Here is a 25,454-nt window from a genome sequence, read left to right as displayed (position 1 = left end):
ATGACTGACAAAGAATTAGGGGTGACTGTTATCAGCCGAATCACTGGCTTGCCTCTGCATAGCAACAGCAGTGAGGAGCCTTCTACCTCCTGTCCCTACCTGGCACTGAATGCTTACAGCATGAGCGTGGCGTCTTTACTGGCCATGTTCATTTCACTTGCCGCTTTTGGGAACACGCTGGTCATCCTGTCGGTGCTGTGGAACCGCCGGCTCCAAACCGCCACCAACCTCTTCATCTGCAACCTGGCCGTGGCGGACCTGCTCCTCAGCGTGTGCGTGCTGCCGTTCTCGGCCACGCTGGAGGTGCTCGGCTGCTGGCCGTTCGGCCGGCCGCTGTGCGACGCGTGGGCGGCCCTGGACGTCCTGTGCTGCTCGGCGTCCATCCTGAGCCTGTGCGCCATCGCCGTGGACCGCTACGTGGGCGTGCGCCACTCGCTCCACTACCGCGCGCTGGTGACCCGGCGGCGGGCCGGACTCGTCCTGCTCGGCGTGTGGGCGGCGTGCGTGGCGCTGTCGGCGCCGCCGCTGCTGGGCTGGAAGGAGCCGCGCCCGCCGGACGCCAAGGTCTGCACCGTCACCCAGGAGCCCGGCTACGCGCTCTTCTCCTCGCTGCTCTCCTTCTACCTGCCCCTGGGCGTGGTGCTGGCCGTGTACGCGCAGGTGTACGTGGTGGCGCGCCGGACCACGCGATGCCTGGAGAGGGGCGTGAAGCGGGAGCGACGCCCGCCGGGCGGAGGAGGAGGGGAGGTGGTGCTGAGGATCCATCGGCGCGGGGCCGTGCTCGGGGAGGACATCTCCGGGGGGGCCGGGAGGATGAACGCCCGCATTCTGCAGCGCTTCGCCCGGGAGAAGAAGGCTGCAAAGACCCTGGCCATGGTGGTGGGGGTGTTCGTCCTCTGCTGGCTCCCTTTCTTCATTGTGCTACCACTGGGTACGTATGCAATTATACGCAACCGCAGCAACACCAACAAACAGGCACTCTGCTAATGAAATAGTCATGGTGTACTGTGGATGACATTGTTTGTCTGTAATTGTTTTCATGTGTACATGATGTATTATGTATTGAATGTGATACTGATATCACACACACACACACACACACACACAAAATCACGCACACACTCACAGACACACAGACACGCAGACACACAGACACACACACACACACACACACACACTTGTACTGGCATCTGGAAATCTTGTCCAATTTTCTCTGTCATCTTTGTTCTGTGTGTGTGTGTGTGCGTGCGTGTGTGTGTGCAGGTGCCATGTTCCCCATGTTAAAGCCGACCGAGACCATCTTTAAGGTGGTGTTCTGGCTCGGCTACTCCAACAGCTGCATCAACCCTTTCATCTACCCTTGCTCCAACCAGGAGTTCCGCCGAGCTTTCATGAAACTGTTACATTGGGTTCCACTGACCTCCAGGAAGGCCGACTGCACTTCCTCCCCTCTCGGTGGCCTCATCGGGGGCAATCACAAGGGCACAGACCATCACAGAGGCCACCAAAGATCCTTCATTACTGACAAGATAGAGCAACATAATGCATCTCTATGGAAGCAAAATCGAACAGTTCCTGTCTGCTTAAGGAAAGACGTCATAGTGGGATATCGATCGGCAAGCAGTTCAGTTCAAATGTAACGTCACTTTCTAGGTCTGCTTAAAGGGGGATGTCGCCCCCCCTCCCCTTTGTGAAAACAGAACACGGAAATGGTCGAACATTTGCGCCTCTCGCTCCGCTTTAACCCTCTCTGAGGCCACCCGTTGGAGTCTCTGGCTGTGTCTGAAACATCAGTACGCACGCTGGGCAGTGTGTATTTTCCGGAAGTTATGTCAGAATAGACTGTCCGAAAGTCAAGTGCTCTCACTAGTTGGGTACTTCTTTTGGCGTGATTTCCAAGCTTGCATCGATGCATCTTTTTTGCCCTCAGATATCCCATAATCCATTGCGCAGCGCAGGTCAAGCTCATGCAAATCGTCAACACACCCCCCTCCCCGAGTCAGGTGATGCCAACTAGTTAGTGCTGTCCAAATGTAGGTAGGGACGCATACTGAGGAGCAAGCTAACTAAGACGCTACTGGAAAGAAGGTACTATCCAGCGTGCACGCTTGACTTCTGGACACAGCCTCAGTGCCTCTCACTGGCCTCCGCCTCAACATTCACTGGTGGAGACTCTTCAGACGGGCATCCTTATGGCTGCAGGAAATGACACGCACGTTGACCAGTAAGGTCAGGCGGAGGTCACACAGGAACAGCACCCACCCCTAGTTCAACGGATGAAGGAGACCTCAATTTAGTTTCAATGGAATTTTTTAATGTGTCGACAAGCTGAGCAGCAACTTTATAAACTGACGCACTTAGAGGTCGTAACACAGAGAGTGCTGGATTGTATACAACTTGGGTCTGGTCTCAGATACTGTAATGGACTTTGTTCTTAATTGTACAAATGTGATTTGTGTTTGTAAAAATGAGGTCATTGTTTAAATGTCCATACTACAAGCATACTTTATTTACTCATTTACTTATAAAGGATTTTTAATTTATGAACGTAATTAACTGTACCTTAACTGGCCTTCTCTATAATACTTTAATTGCTGATCTGACTATAACATCATACAGAAGGACTGTAGTGTTCTTTCTGTTGAGTAAAGATTGGAGAAAATGAACTCTACAAACCTAGAGTAATGCATTGCCCCAAGCTGTGAAAGAAGCTGTAAATCCTGACTGTATGTAGGCACACAGACCTGTGTCTGTGTGTGTGTGTGTGTGTGTGTGTGTGTGTGTGTGTGTGTGTGTGTGTGTGTGTGTGTGTGTGTGTGTGTGTATGTGTGTGTAGGGGTAGGAGTGTGTTTGTGAGCACAGGCTCATCTCAGGGAGGATTTAGGGAGGATTTAAAGTTTTACGGAGATAATTGAGGCCAATTTCACACAGGGAAGAGTCTTGTACCAAGCCTGACAGAGAAGATATCAGTCACTTATACTTCCAAACACACACACACATACACACACACTTATGTACACACTAAGGTGCAAAGCACATATTCAAAACACATCCAGACAAGCCCAACGACCCAAAAAATAGAAGCCAATAATCAGCTTAGTCATTGAAACGAAGCACTTTTGATCTCATTTGATCTTTTACGCCCTCTATCTGTGTGTGTGTGTGTGTGTGTGTGTGTGTGTTTCTGAGTGTAGAAAGTGAAGGGAAAGTATTAAAAGGGATAATAGACAATACAAGTGCTCTCTTCCTTCTCTCTTCAGGTCGACGTGACCTATTTTTTCATCCGATGTCTGAGATACATCTCACACAGATCTGTCACACACACTCTCCATTACACTCGTGTGTGTTTAGTCTCCGCTCTAAACACACACAGACACACTCGGTGCCATTCTGTAAACTGCTGATTAGCACAGATAAAAATCAACAGGTTGATAAACACACAGGGAAAGGGAAATGTGAATCATCTGCTAGTGACAAAGGCGGGCAATCGGGCAATCGACTAGCTTCAAGAGGACAGGCACAGTGAGGATATGAGTATGTTTTTCCTTGTTTTTTAGATGTAACCTACAATAGTAGTGAATAGATTTTCATAACCCAGAATATCCACACACACACGCACACTCACAAACACACACACACCTTTGCACCTTTATTAGACATCTAGACTGATATTGACTAAGAAATAATACTGTTACATTTGTATTCCTGATGCACACCACGAAGAAACTAGCGCTATACGCTTCATATTGAAATTCCAAGAACACCTTGATCAGCAAGGAAGATTATACAAGCCTGACCCAGTGGCGACCCACTGTATGTCAGTTCAATATATGACATAAAAATGTGAAAAAAAGATCATGCTTCCTTTTCCACACGGTTTACAGGAAGAAATAATGTGAGCCAGTGCACTGTGCCAGTAATCAGTGTGGCGTCAGCTTATTCCATATGCTTACAAGAAAGACATGCATGAGGTCACTGTATGAATATGTGGACACAGTGTGATCTGTATTAATCAACCTTAACGCAAACAGAGTCCCAAACACAGACATAATGATTTCACACACATTTCATAAACCTCAATAATCTTTTAATCCTTGAGAAATGTGTTTACACATACCTGAAATGCAGAAATAGAGAATATGCTGTTTAGCTATTTATTTGTATGTCGCTTTGGACAGAGGCGTCTGCCAAATAGCGATAACCATGCCATAGCCATATGATCACTTTACTCCCTTATAGAAAAGGCTTTGATGTTGCTTCATCGTCCTGCAATGGTTCAAGTTACCAAACTTCTTAGACACATAAATGCACCTTAGCAAATATAAAGTGTTCATCACTATTATTTAAACATCGACTTGGACCAAAATATATTGTGTTTCCCCACTAAATTAAAACACCATACGGTAAAGAAAAACACAAACGGCGCCCAATTGCCTATTTACTACTCTGCCACAAGAAGCCAGTAAGGAAATTTTGAGTGCTTTTGATCACTCAGGAAATTTGTTTAAAGCAATGCTTGGTCCTTGGCAATGTAACGGAAAAGGAATGTAAACCCATCATGGAAATTAAACACCATTATTTATGGTGAGTAAAATTGCATTTGTAGCTACAAAGTTTGACAGCTTCATCTGATAACGCAAAGGGCCACCGGCAATTTGAGAATACACACATTGCAGTGTTACGCATGGAAACAGAGAGGACAATGATAGCTATGTAGACAAGATAAAGAGGACAAGTACAAATATAAATGAAAAGAACACCCTAACACATCTTTATTGAACTATTAGCAGGATTAACACCTCTGTAAAAAACATTTAGTGATTCTATCAGAGGGACAGTTTTTCTTAAGGATGGGCCGTTGCTCACATGCAATTTTATATCCTTCGCTTACTTTGTTGACACAGGTGAGTCATTCAGTTCACTTCCTGGCAGTCTGGTCAAGAATACACTTTACATTAATTCGGGCTGACTTCACTATATGGAGGACAAAAAATATCTATGTATTCGTATCTATTTAATAGAATTAGAAAAAATAATCAACCTTGGCTTTTTGAAAGACCCTAATGGTATCTTTCTTGTCTTTGCCATTATACTGCATAGCCTGGTTAACCAAAATATTCACAAAGTGAATAGTCTGATCACTCACAATTGGATCACGATTCCTTTCCAACACTCACTGTGATGAGCAAAATCATTAGTCCAGCTTACATTATTTAGGGATTTATAACAACTTCCTTTTCCTAGATTTTACAAACTGACACTGAACTGACACTGAACAACATGGGCAGTCAGGAAACAAAGCTTGTGGGCCTAATTTGCTGAAAATAAATGCACACAATCTTCTGACTGCAATTTTTTGTTTATGTTTGCAGGCATTGCTACACAGCTTTTGATTTTGAAACTATAATGTCATCCCCTCTCATCGCTGATTGGGCAGGTAATCTCCCAAACAAATTAACGTATATGGTGTTCCAGACTAGCATCTCCCTGAAAAGAAGATCTACTGTAGGTGGGTGTGGTCAGGCTAATATACATCAATCTCCCTGAATAACATAAAGTGACAGCTTGCTTAGAAATTATGACCATTTGGAGAAACAACATCTTCACAAGCAGACAAGTGAGACTTTTTACCAGCATAGCCTACTGTCAGTGTCGGCATCTGTGTGAGTTGACACGTTTTCAAGGCAACCAATCTTTGAGCTCTCCGAAATCCTCTGAGCTGATTAGATTTGCTTCCAAATCTGAATGAATGAATATTGATTTTGAAAAAATGAGGGTTATCCTTTCACCTCTAGCTCAGGGGGATATAGCCTGAAACATTTAAGTCAGTGCAAAAAATCCTGCAATGAGGTGCCAGTGGTGTGTAAACTCTTTTAATTTAGCATCTAATCACCAAAAACAAGACAAGACCTGCATGCATGCACTGTAGGCTACCTATTTACCATATTGAGGACTGAATGGCTGCAGCTAGACTACCATGTGAAACAGAATAGATAGTAAATGTCTGGGGTTGGACAGGTTTAGTTAGACCTATAATCAAACAGAATCTTTATTAACAAGGCTAATTTATGTCAGGCTTGAGCTGTATAGGCCTAGGCTGTGTAAACCCTTCCTGATCTCCCGGCGATTTGGATTTCACCCTGCAGCTCAGGCTCAGGCTGGAAACCTGCACATCTATCTCTCCTGCTTCCTGTCCTCGTTTGCTGGCTTATCCAAAATTGGTTGAAGGACTATCCAAAAGCGTACAGAGTCATTTGAACTATGCCCATTGATCACGCCTCTTGTGCAGTAGAAATAAAGCTCCCAGACTAAGCTATGTTCAATCTTAAAAGATTGAGTTTAGTATGGTGATAGCCAGACTAGTGAGCAGCACACTGATATACCATATGGTGCTGAGAAAACCTAGGAGGAGTAGCCTACCTACAGTAAGCACTGGTAGCCTACTCTGGTTTCAGACTAGCTCAGATGTATTGGTTTAGCCCTATGCACAACATTCTTTGAGATTGTTGCTTCACTGAATCGGTGAAGTTGAGCATCACCTGGTGGTCACAAAGGGAGCAAGTTATTGCAGGTTGGTAAAAGGCTGCCTACAAGACATAAAAAGCATAAATTATATATTTTATTCATTTGAATTTGAAAACATATTATTACATAAGCATATCTACAGATGTTGCTTGGTGGTAAAAGGTAAAACAGTGATGAATTTCTATCAGAAAGAAGTAGCCTAGCCTAGGCTGAACGCAATTGCTGCAGATTGAACATGCAGTATAATAAATTACACAAACAAACAAAAACTTCAATCCGACACCGTTGTCTTTTATTCGGCCTGCAGTAGCCTAGAAACAGCCTTGCGACCCTGTGTGACATAAGAATCACATGTCCTGTCGTCAAAAATCCAGGGCTTGTCATTGGACGGTACGTAAAAAGTAAATTGTGTATAAGGAAGTTCTCCAGCTTTCAAACCACGAGTGAGAAGCACTGTTGTATTTTTAGACTTAACCAGTTAAACCAATAGATCAAGAGAGTGTGGCACTGCTGAGTTGGGGCAGGGCTGCAGGACGGCGTGACTGAATGGCCGAAGGTTCTGTTACTGGTAAAGTTGCCTCTAGTTTTAGTTGGTCCTCGGCTAAGTTACTTAGCTTGCTAGCTAACGTAGCCTGCTAGTTCATTGGTTTAGTCACCACCCCAGCTAGCCATATTGACAGCTGATATGTTACTTTTGGACAGTTTGTCAGATGCGTAACCTCATAGGATCCGTGTGTACAGTACAATCACCCATTAATTGGCGTTTATAAACAAGTTAAAGTCACATATTTGCTCGCCAGCTTGAAGGAAGTTTAGGATAGCAAAGTTAGCTAAGTTAGCTGTCTGTTAAACAATAAACAGTGTGAATTTGCAGGTTGTCCCATGCTTTTAGTTCACTAACGGCATGATAGATACATGATAGATAAACCTACGTTAAATTAACTGTTATCGAATCCACGGCTTCCACTATATTAAGTGAAATGATATGGTCAAGTTTTCTCAACAAAGTCTAAATCTAACCAGGCTATCTAATGTTACGAAGTTGTAGTTTGGCCTTAGTAACACCGACACCGTATTGTACCGGTGTGTTGGTTGTTAACAACTATACTGTCTTGTAGAAGATGTCATAATGTGTTCACTAAGTTGTATCAGTAGCTGGAAAATGTGCGTGCTGTGGCCATCCGGGGACATAAACATTGGTTCCGTTCTTTATGTGCAGACTCTCTGGAACTTAATCCAGACACACCGGAGTTTGTTCCACGTGCTGCACAGATCCAGCATCGGTCCAAGAGAGGTCGGCCACGTTCAGACGTCGTGCGGAATCGAAGCGATCATCATACAGGCCAGCACTTTCAACAAGCCTTCTCCTTTAACGCTAATCATGAAGGTGGAAAGCCTCCTGTACAAGAACACTGGGCAAGACCTTCGGATAGCCATCACTCTCCCCATGGTGATGACAGCAGGAGAGGGAGAGGAAGACCAGGCAGAGGCAGAGGTGGAGGAGGAGGAGGAGGCAGAGGAAATGGAAATGGAAATGGAAATGGATATGGATATGTAGGTGAGAGTGAAGGCAACCACTCTGGTCGAGGACGTGCAAGGGGCCAAAATCCAAGATGGCACAAGCCAGGGAATGGTAGAGGACACTTCAATCGGAATCAGGGTGACATCCCAGCCTCTATGCCAGAAATGCCTCCTAATGTTCAGTCTGGCATAGAAGAACCACGCTGGCAGAAGCCTTCAGTGGTCCCCAACAACACAGGCATGAGAAGCGAGGAGCTCCGCGACACACGTCCCAAAAAGCCACGGAAGTTCAACCAAGAACCCAGGAGAGGTCGTGCAGAGAGAGGTGCGAGAGGACCCCACCCAAGAGAACGGACTGAGAACCAGGAGAACTGCGACTCTGGAAGGAGCTGGTCCCCGGCGGAGCCTCCAGAACCGAGACCCAACTCGGACGAAGATTCCGAGTCTCGGAACCACAAGAGCTGGAGAGCGCCCAACAGGAACCCGCCAGGCGAGAGCAGGAGGAAGCCGGCAGACCTCCGCCACTCCAGGGACAACTGGAGGGAGCATAACCCAGTGGACAGGGAGACTCGGAGAGAAGACAAAGGCCCGCGACTGGCCTCACCCCCCAGGAGCCCCCTCCCTAACGCAGAGGAGCCCAGCTGGAGGTCTGGAGCCGGGAGAGGGCAGGGCAGGCGAACACCACTGCAGGACAGGGGCCAGAGGCACACCGGGGGGCCCAACCCGAGAGCTGGTCACAGGAGGCGTATGGATCACGTGCCCAAGAGCAAAGAGACTCAGACAGGTGAGAGAGTAAAAATGAGTGACCACAAATATGATGTACAGACAGTAAGTCAGTAAGTTAAGTTAGCATTTATTTAGAGAGCATATTTACACAGTTCACCAAAGTGCTGTACATAGTGTGACAAAAAGGTAAAGAAATGAAATAGAATAAAATAAGTATCACTTACAGAATATTTAGTGTGTGTTACATCAGATTATTCTTTATGCGCTTTTTAATGCATGATTGTTTTCAGTGTTCAGGCCTATTCACACTAGAAACAATAACTAACTAGGCCTATAATGATAACTGTAACCATAACAATGTGTGCTTTTTGTCATGACGACGGGACATCTAGACATTTCGCTGTTTTTGCTCCCTTTGGTCAGGCTGTCTGATCGAGCAGCTGACGGAGGAGAAGTACGAGTGCATGGTGTGCTGCGAGGTGATCCGCGTCATGGCCCCCGTCTGGAGCTGCCAGAACTGCTTCCACGTCTTCCACCTCAACTGCATCAAGAAGTGGGCGCGCTCGCCAGCCTCGCAGGGTGACGGTAAATCCACAAAGCAACGCATCAGTCCTGGCTGGTAGGGAATCAGTTGGGGTGATGATTCAGCAATGCCATGTCTACCTGGGCAGCCGTGGTGTACTGGTTAGGGCTTCGGGCTTGTAACTGGAGGGTTGCCGGTTGGATCCCCGACCAGTCCACCATGGCTGAAGTGCCTTTGAGCAAGGCACCTAACCCCTCACTGCTCCCCGAGCGCTGTTGGTTGGGCAGGCAGCTCACTGCTCTGGGTTAGTGTGTGATTCACCTCACTGTGTGTGTTCACTAATTCTGTTAAATTGGGTTAAATGCAGAGAAACTAATTTCCCTCACAGGATCACAAAAGTATATATTCTATTCTATTCTATTCTATTCTTGTCAGATTGAAAGAGAAAAAAAAAAAGATCCAAATGGTGGTTAACAAGTGGCTTATACTTTGAAGCTGCTTAATTTCTTCAGCTATGAGGTTAATACACGGGGGTAGTTAATGTGGTATGAATATGGTTTTGTTTCTTTTAGCTGTCCTGCTGCTTATACATTGTGCAGCTAATACACAGGGAACTAGAAAAGCACTCAGAGAGCGCAGACCTCCACCAAGCGAAAACATAACTGCCTCCGGGATCCAGACGGTGATACTGATCACTCCCAAAATTGAATTGAATTGTTTCTTCGTTGGGTCATTTAATACCTTCCCTAAAAATGTAATCGAAATCCATCCATAACTATTTTCTTGCAAACAAATAAACAAACAAACCAACAAACAGACAAACAAACCCAGATGAAAACATAACCTCCTTGGCGAAGGTAAATATTACTGTATAGATTCCGTAACTGTGCTATTCATTATTCCACAGATGGAAGTGAGGGATGGAGATGTCCCGCATGCCAGCACGTGGCGTTCCGAGCTCCGAACTCCTACACATGCTTCTGTGGTGAGAACTCCCTGCTCCCGTTACAGGAACTTCATGGCTTTGCATGAGTGAGGCGTTACGCATATGCTTATGTGTCAATGCGATATAATGTTTTTGTTTAGAGCATAAATTCAGCATCAACAAAAAAAAACGAAAATCCAGGTCTTGGAGTAGTAATGAAATGTATTAAAAAAAATTGTGCCCAATTTGTTTGTAAGACCAATGTTTTCCTTCAAAATGACAACCCTATTTCTTATATGGACAGTGTCTTAGCTATAGTTAAAATGACGTTTCTTATGCCTTGATAGAAAGATTTTGCCTTTTAGGTGTTTTTTTTTTTTACTTTAGGCGCAAGTTAAGACGAAAACATATGTGTAGATTAAGTTCTGGCAGATTTCATAAGCCAGGTCATCGCTTCCCTGTTGACAGGCAAAGTGACCAACCCGGAATGGCAGCGCAGCGAGATCCCGCACAGCTGTGGGGACATGTGTGGAAAGAAGAGGAGTGGAGCAAACTGCAATCACCCGTGCAACATGTAAGCCCCTCCGAACAGGGCTGCACTGTATCAGAACAGCAACTCCCAGAGTGAGGTTGAGACATGCGTGTCTCATTGTCACAGCATTACTGTCCCACTGTTACTACTTATAGACTGAGACATCAGAGTTTTCTTATTTTGTCAGTCACAGACAAGATAAGAAATAGATATACCGGTAATCCATTCTATTGATGTGAATGTGATTTTGTGACTGGTTGTATGCACTAATGCATACCTGAGCTTCCCTTTGCCTTGACTGACTTCTCTCCTCACTTCAGCTTCACATCATATTCTGTTTCCATAGCAACATTAAGATTGCATTTTCGCTAATCTATAGAAAATATAAATGGCAGAAAAAGCGCACTAGCTAGCTGTGTGCTATAGTTATACCATAGCTACTACACCGCTCTTAACCTCTGTCTGTCTCGTTAACAGCCTCTGCCATCCAGGACCCTGTCCACAGTGTCCAGCTGTTGTGTCCAAATCCTGCACATGTGGGAAAACCAGGTAACAACCACATTACTGCAAGGCTTATTAAGTAAGGGATATCGGTAGTTGAGGTGTCCCGTTATATTGAATTAATGGACAAGGCGGATGCAAAGAGTTTCATCCAGCAAGACACCGCAAAGGCTGTTATCCCGGTTATCATCCAGTTGCCACTGTAGGCAACAGTCATGCCTTTGTAGCACGCAAAGGAGACGAGCAGTTCAGTTTACAAAGAAACCAACAACAGATTGTTGTACTACTCTCTTTGGTGCTGACAGTGATAACGGCGGGGGGCAGTTAGATTGTTTAAAGTTGATTCCACTGTTGCTTAGTCTGCTCCCAGGCTCAGTCATCGTGTACCATTCAATGAGCATTGATACAAAGACGGTTTATAAAGCAATCTTTGATTGATATACAACGATGATTAAACTTTATATTTCTTTGCCCAGAGTGATAAGGCTGGTTATTATGCCCCATGCCAACGTGTTTCTGGTGCTGAAGGTCATTTCATGTGATGATTTAATGATCCACCCGAGATTTCGTTCTAAGACGTTGGTTGGCCGGTGTGTTTGTTTGCATGTATGTAGTCAACAGGTGCGTTGTAGCCAGACGGTGGCCATTCGCTGCGAGGAGGTGTGCGGGGCCGCGCTGAACTGCACTGAGCACACCTGCGCCCAGGTGTGTCACAGCGGGCCGTGCCAACCCTGTCAGCTCAGGGTCCAGCAAGGTGAGACAATAGAATACGCCCACTGTCCGGAAACCTTCGCACTCCAATTCATTCCTTCCCGCCATCACCACCCATGTATCCCCTAGCTCGGTGAGGGTCAGTTGTGAGGTCTGTATTTCAGCTGGCCTGCATCTGAGTAGTGTGCTAGTGAATGAATTTGGCAGTTTTGTAGACTAGTAGAAATAGCAGTAGGGCAATTCCACAGATTTTGTTTTTTATTATTATTTTTTGTCATGCCCATAGCACCCATAAAATGTGGTGTCATGGTATGAAGTGAATTATTCACATGAAACTTGAGTATTTGCTGTTTTTGGCTGAAGAATGCACATGAGAAAAATGCTCATAAAAGATAATGTTATCGTTAACATCATACAAATACCAAGGCATTTCATTGGCGTTATGGACATTACAAAAAGTCCATTTGTGGAATTTCCCAGTATTTAGCTCTAACACGAGTGTGTTTCATGTGTTTGTTTGGTAAAAACTGCAGATAAAAAGCATTAAAGTGTAACTGTGGCGAAAATTGGCCAAACAGTGTTTTTATGAATGTTATCACATCAAATAAGCTGTGGAGACAGTATTTTTCATTGCTCTGTAGCTCTGCTCTCCACGGCTTATATGATGTATTTTCATTCAGAAAAACACTCTTTGGTCAATTTTTCGCCGGAGTTAATGCTTTAATAAATAGGTTTGTTGTTGTTTGTTTCCTGTGGCGTTTCCTACTCTTCTTCACTCCCCATCGTTGCTCTCTGCCTATGTGTACAGTGTGCTACTGTGGCGTTGTGTTGAGAGAGGTTCCCTGCGGCACCGATAAGGAACACTTTGACGGTTCTGGACACTTCTCCTGTCAGAAGCCCTGTGGACAGTGAGTAACCCACCCCCCAAATGAAATAAATCCATACCCACATAAAACCCTGTAACCCATTCTTTTAACTATTAAACTATTCTTTTCTACTCATTTCCTCTCTATCTCCTTCCAGCCACTCATGAAATCCCTGTAGATTGAGTCAAACTTGAACTCACACATAACACACATTTGGCGCAGTGCCCCACATCTGAGGTGCATTCAAATTCGCAAGCATAGGCGAACGTTTGCAAACGTTTGTGAACAGTATTCCGTTAGCCTTGAGTTTTCGGCAAACGTTTGCAAACAGTCTGAGGGAGTAGTTCTCTGTGAACGTACAGTGGAAGTGGACACGAGTTTGATGAAGGCAACAATACAATTACAGTTAGAATGGAATGTCAGCACCAAATCATTCAAATTTTAACTGAAAAGAAAACATGTTCACCACGAGCATTCACCCCTGTTTGCCAATTGACTCTTTTTGCACTATGGAAATTGCACTGATAACAAAGTATTTATATATTACCTCTTTTCCTGTTACTGTATCTTATTATTTTCTTGTTATTTTATTTATATGTGTACCCTGCCATTCTATGGAACAAGCCTTAAGCTTTCTGTTTCTGCACCTTACTGTTGTCATGTCCTGTCTGCCCTGATGGTGTCATGTTCGGTCTTGTCTGGATGTATGTCTACACATGGGATAGCGAGGAACGTAATTTTGATTCCTTTGTATGTATAACCCATGTGAAGTATTGACAATTGACAAAAAAATGTGAACGCGCCCTGAATGCTTCTCCGTTCTTCTGTGGGCAGGATGCTGGACTGCGAGAGGCACCGGTGCCAGCAGACGTGCCACACGGGGCCGTGCCAGTCCTGCCCGCTCTCGCCCCGCCTGGTGCGCACCTGCCCCTGTGGCCAGACGGCGCTCAGCAAGCTGCTGGAGCTGGGCTACGCCGAGAGACGCTGCTGTGAGGACCCCGTCCCTTCCTGTGGCAAGACCTGCGGCAAGCCCCTGCCCTGCGGCTCCACCGGTGAGACTGTGTGTGTGTGTGTGTGTGTGTGAGTGTGTAAGACCTGCGGCAAGCCCCTGCCCTGTGGCTCCACCGGTGAGACTGTGTGTGTGTGTGTAAGACCTGCGGCAAGCCCCTACCCTGTGGCTCCACCGGTGAGAGTGTGTGTGTGTGTGTGTGTGTGTGTGTGCGTGTGTGTGTGTGTGTTAAGACCTGCGGCAAACCCCTGCCCTGTGGCTCCACCGGTGAGACTGTGTGTGTGTGCGGGTGTCACTGACAGGGTGGAAAGGAAGGAAGGTGTAGAGCTCAAGCTGTTTCCTTTAATACTGGGAAAGGCTCTTATTTGATCTGAATGTTCTGTGAGGGACATTATTATGTGTTTGAGAAGTGTGACCAGGACAGAGACCATGCATTATACACACACATGTCACTGGCCACTTTTTTTTAGGTAGAGCTTTATTAGGTACACCTGGCTAGCACCTGTTTGGACCTCTTTTAGTCTTCAGAAGTTCCCTAATACTTGGTGGCTTAGATCCACCACGGTGCTTGAAACATTCCTCAGAGATTTCAGTCCATATTGACTAAAAATGATCCTGTTTGAGACCGGAGGCACTGGGCTTCCTTCTTCTTGGCGTGTCGGATCATCATCTGAGCCGCGGGTCGATCTGATTGGCGGGAGACGCGGGGCGATGTGATTGTGTGTGTGTGTGATATACAGTTGGCTTGGCAAATGTTGCCATGCTCCTCCTCCTCATTGTTAGTGATTGTGTGTGTGTGGCTCTCTCTCTCTCTCTTCAGACATCATTCACATGTGTGAGAAGCTGTGCCACGAGGGCGCGTGTGGGCCTTGCTCCCTCACCTCCACCATCAAATGCCGCTGCGGCTCCAAGACCAAGGTGGGTCTCTCTCCTCCGTGCCGCACCGCACCGCACCGCACCTCACCGCACCCTGCCCCCACCATGCTCCCCTAGTCCCAAGGTGCTTCTCAACATGTCTCCTCGATCCTCGATGCTCGAGGGGCGTTCCCACTGATCCATAACTAACACTGGATAGACTATCCCATTGTTTTCACCCCATCATTCTTCATGTAGATCAGTGAGGATCGAGGAGCGAGGTAGGACGTATAAAAGCCCATATGAGAGGCACCCCCAGTGTGCCCATGGCCGGCCCCATCACCTTACTGGTGGAGCAGCTGTAGCCTAGTCAAGTTCAATTTAATTCAAGTTCAAGTTAAACTCAAAGTGCTTAACACTCCTAACAGTAAGCATTCAGTTGCAACAAGTCTCTCGGTCATCTTTGACTTGATCGCGATATCAGGCTCCTCTAATTCATCAGCTCACAAACGTTTCATTCTGTGGTCTCCTGGTTCTGTTCTCAGGAGGTCCCCTGCTCAAGTATCCAAACAGAAGGTGTGTGTTCTTTTTTCTTTTTTTTATCATTTTCTATGTACTATCCCATCAAAAAAACACAATTTCTGTTTATTGTTTTCGTGATTTTAAGTGAATGGTTGTCTCGTGCTGCTTTCTTTCAGATGATATGAGTTTTGCCTGTGATAAGAAGTGCAACAAGAAGCGGTCCTGTGGCAGACACAAGTGTGGGGAGTTGTGCTGTGTGGTGAGTGGCTACGCATGACTTGCTTGTCACCACTACTGGAGTGGAAAGTGGATGTGCTTTACAATTAGAGTCAATTAGTCTTTGTCTTTGACAAGTGAATGCCATGGGTTAAATTCCTTGATGAACATTGCGTGTCTTTACAGAACTTGTATGTTTTGCAACATTTACAAATAGATAGCAAGCACTGTAACTTTGCCTCATCGAAGCTATACAATCTATTGGGCTTCTCCTTCCTGACTGGCCCCCTTTGGTCCTCCATTCCAAATGGGTATCAGGGGCAGCATTATGGCCTCTGTTGATAAGTCAAGTTTCCACACTCTCAAGCTGAGTGGTCTCCGTATATTTCACACAGCACACACAAAGGAGACATTCCAACACTAAATGAAAGCATATGCCCAAGAGGAAATTGTTATGGTGACGGTATCAGTGGTAAATCTTATGTCAGTTGAAACCCTGAAGTTTATTATTGCCGCAGTCTTTGGATTTTGTTTATTTCTTGACTGAATGTGGTTTTGTGTTTTGTATTTGTGTGTGTGTGTGTGTGTGTGTGTGTGTGTGCGCGCAGGACATAGAACATAAGTGTTCTCTGATCTGCGGCTATAAACTCAACTGTGGTCTGCATCGCTGCCAGGAGCCCTGTCACCGTGGCAACTGCCAACCCTGCTGGCAAACTAGTGAGTTCCACCGCCCAGTCCAGCGCGGCTCAACTACCGCTGCCCAACACGAGAAAACTGTGTGTGGTGATGCAGTATATTTTTATGTTCATCCTTGCGTGTGTGTGTGTGTCTCTGTGTGTTTGTGTGTGTCTGTGCCAGGTTTCGATGAGCTGACGTGCCATTGCGGAGAGACGGTCCTGTACCCGCCCATCCCCTGTGGCACCAAGCCACCTGAGTGCAAGAACCCCTGTGCCCGACGTCATGACTGCGACCATCCAGGTACCTGATGATCACACTACTCTCTCATCTGATGCCAACAAGCTTCAGAAATGTTACTTATGGCCAAAGTTGACACAGTGATAATTGTTAATTTGTGTATACAGTGATTTATAGTGACTTTGTATTCATACATTGACATTCTGCGTCCTTCTGCATTCAGTTTCACTGAAAAAAAGAACAATCTGTACAGAATCAAGTGTATTGAATATTGTGATTATTTTTTGAAAAGCCTTTTACTCTTTATTTATTTATTTTTCTCCTTCAGTTTTCCACAACTGCCACAGCGATGAGAAGTGTCCCCCCTGCACCTACCTCATGAAGAAGTGGTGTATGGGCATGCACGAGGTCAGGCTCCGAGTGTGGTTCCCCGCTCATTGCGTGCACATCCTGTTACATTTGTTGTGTAGTCTGTTTGGGATCATACTTTTTTTTTGTCACTCTGTCTCCTTTCTGTAGCTGTGTTTCCATCATTTGTTCATGTTCTCGGCCTGTTTTTCTCTTTACACTTGTCTCCGTTATTGTTCTAGGTCTATTGTTCTCTTTCCACTGTCTTTCTCTGCTGTTGTTCTAGCTATCTCTCTCTCTCTCTCTCTCTCTCTCTCTCTCTCTCTCTCTCTCTCTCTCTCTCTCTCTCAATCGATCGGTCTGACTTGTGTGCCCTCCTCACTCATGTCATAATAACTCTTTGTCCTCACCCTCTCTCTCTCTCTCTCTCTCTCTCTCTCTCTCCTCTCAGCAAAGGAGCAACATCCCGTGCCACCTGCAGGAGATCTCCTGTGGTCTTACCTGCAACAAGCAGCTGCCCTGCGGATCCCACCACTGCAAGCGCATTTGCCACCGCGGCGAGTGCCACGCGGAGGGCGAGGCGTGCCGCCAGCCCTGCGTCATCCCCCGGCCCGAGTGCCAGCACCCCTGCACCGTGCCCTGCCACCATGGCAAGCCCTGCCCGCGCAACACCTGCACCACCAAGGTCTGTCGTGACACCGGTGCTCTCTGATCGTCTAGATAGATAGATAGATAGATAGATAGATAGATAGATAAAGATAAATTCAAGTCTATAACTGCTTTCAGACATGTCCTCCCTTTGGGTGACTCAGATATGATGGTAACTTGCGGACATTATGCGGTCATATTTGTGAACGACAATGGACACACATGAACAGAATCTCCGTGTGGTTGACCAGGTTGAACGTGCACATGAACAGAATCTCTGCATGTTCTTCGCTTCAGTTCAGTTCGGAGTTCCAAATGTCTGGCTATGTTGTACAGATATACAGTACGGTACAGTACAGTACTATGTCCGAAAGCGGTTTATGATGGTTTACTATGGTTTATGGTTATTAAAGGAGCGTGGCAACTTTTTTGGAGGTTGGGGGTTAGTGAGTTTATGACCGCTTCAGGAAGCGGGGGGGGGGGGTAGCTATCTTACAGCCATGCTTTAGAACCTAAGAGTTGATGTCTTGGCTATGGGAAGTCAGGACTGGTTGTGAGATGGTGATTTTCACATGTTGCATTGACCTGCAGGTGACGGTGCAGTGCGACTGCGGGCGAAAGAAGGAGGTCGTCTCATGCACAGAGGCATCAAGCTCTTACCAGAGGTCAGGGGTCAACCGCTGACCTGAGAGTGTTTTCCACTCTTCAACTCTTCTTCTCATCATTTGGACTAGCTCTGTTTTCAGTGCTTCCTCGTCTATGCTATTGTGTTAAGACGTGTGTGTGTGTGTGTGTGTGTGTGTGTGTGTGTGTGTGTGTGTGTGTGTGTGTGTGTGTGTGTGTGTGTGTGTGTGTGTGTGTGTGTGTGTGTGTGTGTGTGTGTGTGTGTGTGTGTGTGTGTGTGTGTGTGTGTGTGTGTGTGTGTGTGTGTGTGTGTGTGTGTGTGTGTGTGTGTGTCTCTCTGTCTGTGTCTGCACTATAGGCATGCTGCTATTGCAATGGCAAGCAAGTTGTCAGACATGCAGCTGGGAGAATCCGTGGATATTGGGCAGCTCATCCCCAAGAAAGAGACCAAACAGGCCAGGTACCAGACCCCACCTTTCTAGTCTTGCTACACCCAAACACAGATTAATAAACCGATTGCGTACAGATATTACAGCGATACCTAGTGAGAAATAAGAACTTTTAAGGCTCAGGCTAGGTCAGGCTTTGTAACCAAAAAATACATCGAAAGTCATGTACGAGCTACTGTATCTGTCCGCCACCTAGCACCTGCAAAGCTGTAAGCCATCAATCACCTGCGAAGCACAGCCTTGATTGCAGCCCAAGTTGGTGGAGTTCAGTTGTCACTGTCTTTTGTAGGAAATGTGACTGGCTGTAGCAGGGTTACACAAACCTACCGTACATACCTCCACTATTGTACATTCACCACAATAGGTTTCCATGGTGTAGTAGCGGAGTAGAGCAGAGCTATGACCAACGCAAGACTAAGGGTGCCTCTCAACATCTCCTCGATCTTCGATGCTCGGTCCTGCAGGCTCGTTCCCACTGATCTATTACTGACACTGGATAGACTATCCCATTGTTGCCGCCCCATCATTCTTTATGTAGATCAGTGGGGACGAGGACCGAGGAAGGAAGGGAGGGAGGATGTATAAAAGACGAATGAGAGGCACCCATAATGAGTGAAATGAAGGCCTTGAGGGTGTGAGTGAATTCTCGTGTGTGTTGTGTGTGTGTGTGTCTCTCAGGTTGGAGTGTGACGAGGAGTGTGCCACGCAGGAAAGAAACAAGTAAGTTTTATGGGTTTAGTCTGTTGCTACTATGTTTGTCACGTTGTGTGTGTGAATTCCTCTGGGTGAATTTGTGTGTGAGTATGAGTGTGTTGCTGTATTAGATCAAAGGCTGATGAGTTTGTTGTTCTCATCTCTGTTTACAGGCGATTGGCTGAAGCCTTGCAAATCGACCAATCGGTTGATCCTTTTAACACTAGATCCACTTCAAAGTACAGCGACTCTCTCAAGGACGACGCCAGGTGATTTCCTAGTTTATCTATCTCCGCTCTGTGTCTGGAGTCCTGGAGCATATGTGAAGAGATTATCAGTGCTGATTTATAGCACGTCATCAGTTAACACACAAACACCACATTTATAACTGTCATTTTGTCTGTCTGTTACACAGAAAAGAATTCAAGTTTGTCAGTGAAGTTGAACGGGAAATCAAAAACCTAGTTGAACTGGCAAGCAAGGTAAGGGCACGGGGCACAATTCTTTATTTGTGATGTGATCTGCGAAAAACCCATCACGTGGTGCACTCGAAAATCCTTGATTATTTAAAAAAAAAAATGTTGCTTTGTTTAAACCTTCCCTGGTGAAATTTGACCAGTTTAAGATTCTGATATCATCCTAGCAACATTCTTGACACTGTTCCCTGGCAAAATCCTGGATACCATCCTTCCAAAATCTTGGATGTTGCTAGGATGGGGTCAGAATAAAAAGTGTATAAAATTGAACCATGTGATGGGTTTTCCCAGATAGCATCACGCATATTGTGAAATGTTAAACCACTGAGTTCATTGAATACTGATGATGTGATGGTCCATCGGCAGTGGGGCGGGTGGGATTGAGGGATGTTGTCATATTCTGAAGTGTTGAAACACTGAGTTTGTGGAATTCTGACAATCTGACGGCCTGCAGGGAAAACAGCCAAAGCGGAGCCACTGTTTCCCGCCCATGAGCCGGGACCACCGCCGCATCGTTCACGAGCTAGCCGAGGTGTATGTCGTGGAGAGCGTCAGCTACGACAGCGAACCCAAACGCAACGTGGTCATCACTGCCATCAGGTGGGAACCTCTGCAACACACTTCAAGTACACTACTCACAAAACGTTAGGGATATCTGCCTTTCAGGTGAAATGTAATGTTTTAGTACAGAAAGTACTGAAACATTGAGCTGTTGGACATGCACATTCAAAACTTTTCAAAGGTCACATTAAGTTCACCTGTAAAGGTTATAGTGGATTTTAGTTTCATTCTGAAACTTCTGTGACTCACAGACTTTCTGAGAGTAGTGCATGTGGACTCTTTTGCCGTATATATTACTTAATGATGCTACTAGTGGAATTTGTGATTGAAATGAAGTCAGTCATTTTCAGTTTGTTTTGATGTCATTGCTGATTACTTCCTCTGTGCCAGTCATGTAGCATCTTAGTTTAACCTTAATACGTTCTGAAGTTCTTGTTCGTGCTGATGATGTGTCATTTGCTGCACGACGGTGTCTTTGCCATGTTTTCCTCCACTCGGCTTTTAATTTGGGGATTGTCGTCTGTCGTAGGGGGAAGTCCGCCTGCCCGAACTCCACCCTGACCGCGTTGATCGAGAGGGAGACCAGCGGAAGGGCCCCTCCCCCCATCGCCCACTTCAAGCAGCACGGCAGCAAGTAAGAGGACACTCAGCACTCACTCACTCACTCACTCAGTCTGACTCAGACGGGACGCACACGCGCAGTCGTGTTACTCAACCATTCGTTGTGGGATTGGAGTATTAAAACATAGTTTAGAAGAATGGAGATGTTTAGTGTCTCAGTGGGTGCTTTTTTTTAATAACTTCATAATTTCCCACAGGTGGTGGAATAAATCAGTATGCTCCTTTAAAAACTGTGTGTGTGTGTGTGTGTGTGTGTGTGTGTGTGTGTGTGTGTGTGTGTGTGATAGGAATGAGACGAGCATTAGCTGGCTCAAACCAACGAAAGAAGAGCCTTCCATCGATTACTTTGATGTCCAGGACTGACAGGAAGCCAGAACTGGCCAGCCAAAGCGACGGCTACTCAGAAGAAACCAGGAGAGGCACCGTGCACCAATCCACCAGTCCTCCCACCGCCTGCTCTGTTCACCGCTACGATAACGGCACACCAGCAGATGCTATTCTCCCTAATCCTCTCATCACCTTTTGTATTAGGAACTCCGTCAGAGAACTAACCTGTGTGATTCGTTGATTGACTGACTCCTATTATTTCTGAATTTAGTGAAAGTGTGTGCTCTTGAGATGTCTAGGTCTGACATGGATGCCGGTAGAGGTTTTTAATCCACTCTTTCATTTTTTGACTGAAAAGTTTGTCAGTTGAGAATGCAAGGGAATTCATGCCGGTCCTTCATCAGTTTGGTGCAGTGTAGTGGAAACTTAATCAAATGACCATCCCCCTCAGAATCCCCTCAGTAAATAATCAGTCATCGCAGAAAGGCTACATTTCATTAACTTAACACAAAGCCTCTTGCTTTGTTTTCACTCCGTAAACGAAGAAAGTCTCAAGAGGGACCTTGTTATTAAGCTCTTGAATGTTGCCGCATGTCTAATTATTATGCAATTACCCGTGGAGGGCTCCTCTGGTGAGTAATCAAAGGTTTTGCCAAGAGTGACCACTAGGTGGTGGTAAGGAGATGCAACGAGTGTTCCCTTCTGCAAATGAGTTACATCTGTAAACTACATATAAAAGCAATTGTCGAAAGTGTATATGTGTTCGTCTGCATTTCTTGTATAGTCTCAAACAGCATGTTATAGTAGTTATCAGGAAATCTGCACTAGCTATTTAGTGTACTGGTGCCTTAATATGCCTTTCTCTAGGCCTACTTGTGGTAAATACTTCAAGTGATTTAAGAAATATGCTTAAGAATGAACCCCCCCACGCAGTATGCCCACTTAGAAAGCATCACCCCCTCAGTATACCCACTTAACTAGGCAAGGATAGGTATTAACATTGTTGATGATACAGTATACCCTCTATAACTACCTAGGCCTAGGGCCTCTCTCAACATCTCTCCTCGATCCTCGAGGCTCGGTCCTCCAGACTCGTTCCCACTGACCTATAACTAGCACGGGATAGACTATCCCATTGTTGCCTCCCCATCATTCTTTATCTAGATCAGTGAGGACGAGGACCGAGGAAGGAAGGGAGGACCAATAAAAGACGAATGAGCGGCACCCTTTACAAAGACAGATAGGAGGTGGATAGATAGATTAGTTAATTCATCCTCAAAACAAAATGATGTGGGCTACCATTGATTTACCCTGATATGTTCTATAAAGCTAAATGTGAACACTAGTGGGTTCCAGTCATTTTCATGGAACAATGAAGGACTATTCCATCTCAAACGTCATCTAGCTCGCTGCCCGTCTAAACCAGAACTACTAAGCCATGGTGATTACTGCTTATTTTGCCTGTGATATATCTTTAAACACCTTGTGGAAATGTTCAAAAGGGTTTTAAAAGTTTATTTTTGAACAGTGGGTATATTTAGATAGATGTCGGTACTTTTAAAAAGAGTTATCAGGTGTAAAGCTACAAAACTTGAGTTTAGTGCTTAAAAACACCAGCAGCTTCTCTAAACACCTGCATTTGCCAGAGTGCTTTTTTTTATGACTGACCTACTCCCAGTCCCAAACACCCAAAAAGCATCTCGTCCCACACTTTGCACACAGCCCCTAACTCAATTTTATTTCTTTAGCCTATCATCTTCTTGTCCCATGTAAAAGGAGTCACCCGATATCTGTGTAGGGTTGTTGTGTTATTTACTTCTAGCTTATTGCTGCTAATATTTACTTGAGGTTTCCGTCACTGATCTGGTATTGTCCCATTTAAATTTTGGGGGGATGGAAAACTACAAAATGGAGAGTCATTTGATGACGCTCCCTCTTGAACCTTAATTTCATTTTAACCCGTCTCCAGCGGTGCTTGCGCCTGCGCCTCGCTTCCAACCGCACTTGGTTTCGCCAGACCCGGCACCATCCCTCACGCTCTGCCTCTCCTGAGCCGCTAGCCGTTCGTTTATCACTGCGTGAGAGAAGCGGGAGTGAGGAAGAACCGTTGCGAGGAATCTGCGAGGAACTTCATTGCCAGAGCAACGGGCAGACACCCCTCTGTTCGAATTATTCTTGCTGTCGAGTCGAGACACAACAGACTGCATTGCACCGATGGAGAGAAAGGTAGGAGTTATGCGACAGTAGCATCTCTTTGCGTCAGCGGCAAGATAGTTATTTGTGTTCTTGACATTTTCGCCTCCACGATGCGAATTATTTTGTAGGCTACGCTTCATTCACACTCCACGCTGCGCTGCCCAGCCCACTTCGGTTGCCCCTAGGTGCATTTGCGCGTCAGCTCGCAGGGCAGTGTTTTATAAGCCGTGTCTAGTTTTGGTGCCGGTTTTACTCAACGGCAAAAGCTCTAGAAACTGTAGCACACTCGTATGATGAGTATTTTTTACGACTCTTTCGCGTGCCTAAATAGGTCTTCAGTTCATTTCACCCTTTGACAATAACTCAAATGAATTTAACATAAGTGTGTAAAGGTGAGGAAATAATGACGTTATAGCCTAGTGCTATGTATGCCTGAGAGAGGAATTCTGTGCTATGCTGTGCTCTGCATAATTACAGTACATACAGTAGTCGCACTCTCACCCGCCCAAACCGCCCCTCCTCCTGCCCTTCCTCCATCCCTCCATCCCTCCCTCCATCCAAGCACTCAGACATTGCGGGCACGGGTGGCTTGTTAACCTTGACTGCGAGAGATAGACCCTTGAAGAGTAATAACAGGAACATGAGGCGTAGACAGTAGGCAACCCCCCTTCCCCTCCTCCTCTCCTCCAGAGCCCGACACTTACCGCTCTCGCTGCTCGTGTCTGTTGCGCACGGTGTGACGAGACTGGAAATGCGTAGACAGCTTTTGACTGTCTGGACAGTCTAATTGCCAAGGGAGCACAAGGTAGAAACAGGTGAACCCTGGCCGCTGCTTCAGAGGGAAAAGTGGGATTGTTCCTCAAAAATTATTATAACATCAATTTATAAAGTGTGATCCTATTCACACTCAAATATTTTATTTCACCTAAAGCTATTTTTATATTAGTCCGGGTTATTCAATAGACCTGCCTCTTCCACCCTTTTAACTCTACTTGGATGGAACTACCTGTAAATCACTGCCCTAAATTATGTCATATAGCCTACTTATATTAGGCCCACTCCATCACAACCAGCATCAGGACCGAGAGAAGAGACAATAAGGAGGTTGTTAGAAAATGTTGACTGGGTTTTTCCGTGTGACACCCATGCACACTCATATTACTTTCACCGTCCCAGTGTCAGGGTGTTTCCTCCTGTTATCACGATCTCTCCAATCATTGAGGGCGACTGTCATGAAGTCATTAATTAGATTTCCTTGAAATGGGTTATTATAGGCTTATAGGAGGAGAGCATATTGATTGATTATGTAATTATACTGGGTAAGGGAATTACAGATTGAAATCAGCAAGCCATATTGTGTCGTCCCACCCATCCTGAGGTGGACAGAGGATATGTCCACCTCATCTCCACCGATACTCAGGAGAACTCTCTTTAATTGCCAGTGGTGGCCAGGAGGAGGGAGAGAGAGGGAGTTGTGGTTTTTCCCCCAGAGGCCTTTAGGTCCGAGTTTGCACCCCGACACTCTGGTGTGTCCAGAGGCAAGGACGTGTGGAATGCTCCGTAATGGATGCACCTCTTCTGCATGGATGCATGGGAGGAACTCCAGGCCCGGGGGGGGGGGTCTGGCTCGGAAACTCCGGGCCAGACTTCATTATCTGATATAGCACTCACTGTCCTGTCCTGTCCGCCACCCTCCGCCACCAACTCTTCATTAGCTCAGCTCGGTTTCAGCTCGGTGCCATATCGGCTCAAAAAAAGGTACGTCTTAAAATAGGACGGCTCCATAATGTCATGTCGCATAAAGGGATTGAGGTCTGAACACCACTTACCTTCCACGAGAGCTATATCTGAGTCATGTGCCTAGCCTAAGAGAGCAAGTGAGCGAGTTTCCACTGGTTATAAATGTAACACACACACACACACACACACACACACGGCACGCACACACAATACTCACACACAGGGAAATCCATCACCAGTGTCGTGCAAACTCACGCAAGACCTTGTTTTCATTAAATGCTACTCATAGTAGTTCAGTCGACCCAGCCAGGTTTCCAAAAAATGTCTGAAATGTTTGTGTGAGGTCACTGTTTATTTTAAGTAGAGAAAAAGGCCATATACCCTACTACTTCTCTAATCCATTTGAACGCACTCGAACCAAAAG

At 45.8% G+C, this 25,454-nt stretch overlaps 2 protein-coding genes across 2 annotated transcripts; both read left to right on the top strand.

Moving 5' to 3' along the window:
* LOC134066532 (alpha-1D adrenergic receptor-like) lies at window positions 1–3,270 on the top strand. Its single transcript, XM_062521893.1, has 3 exons — window positions 1–931; window positions 1,264–1,399; window positions 3,261–3,270. Exons 1-3 carry the CDS (start codon window positions 1–3, stop codon window positions 3,268–3,270), a joined length of 1,077 nt encoding a protein of 358 aa, XP_062377877.1.
* A 3,659-nt stretch (window positions 3,271–6,929) lies between these two features.
* Window positions 6,930–21,848, top strand: nfx1 (nuclear transcription factor, X-box binding 1). Its single transcript, XM_062521106.1, has 24 exons — window positions 6,930–7,093; window positions 7,745–8,830; window positions 9,196–9,357; window positions 10,203–10,280; window positions 10,689–10,794; window positions 11,230–11,301; window positions 11,868–12,007; window positions 12,773–12,872; window positions 13,665–13,882; window positions 14,660–14,757; window positions 15,240–15,270; window positions 15,393–15,475; window positions 16,041–16,149; window positions 16,291–16,410; window positions 16,676–16,755; window positions 17,147–17,380; window positions 17,935–18,008; window positions 18,326–18,427; window positions 19,095–19,136; window positions 19,283–19,378; window positions 19,525–19,591; window positions 20,040–20,185; window positions 20,676–20,780; window positions 21,055–21,848. The coding sequence occupies exons 1-24, from the start codon at window positions 7,072–7,074 to the stop codon at window positions 21,128–21,130; spliced, it is 3,447 nt and encodes a 1,148-aa protein (XP_062377090.1). The 5' UTR covers window positions 6,930–7,071; the 3' UTR covers window positions 21,131–21,848.
* The last annotated feature ends 3,606 nt before the right edge of the window (window positions 21,849–25,454 follow it).

This window comes from Sardina pilchardus, chromosome 19 (assembly GCF_963854185.1).
Source record: "Sardina pilchardus chromosome 19, fSarPil1.1, whole genome shotgun sequence".
Taxonomy (NCBI): Eukaryota; Metazoa; Chordata; class Actinopteri; order Clupeiformes; family Clupeidae; genus Sardina; species Sardina pilchardus.
This window is presented reverse-complemented; position numbering and strand designations above follow the sequence as displayed.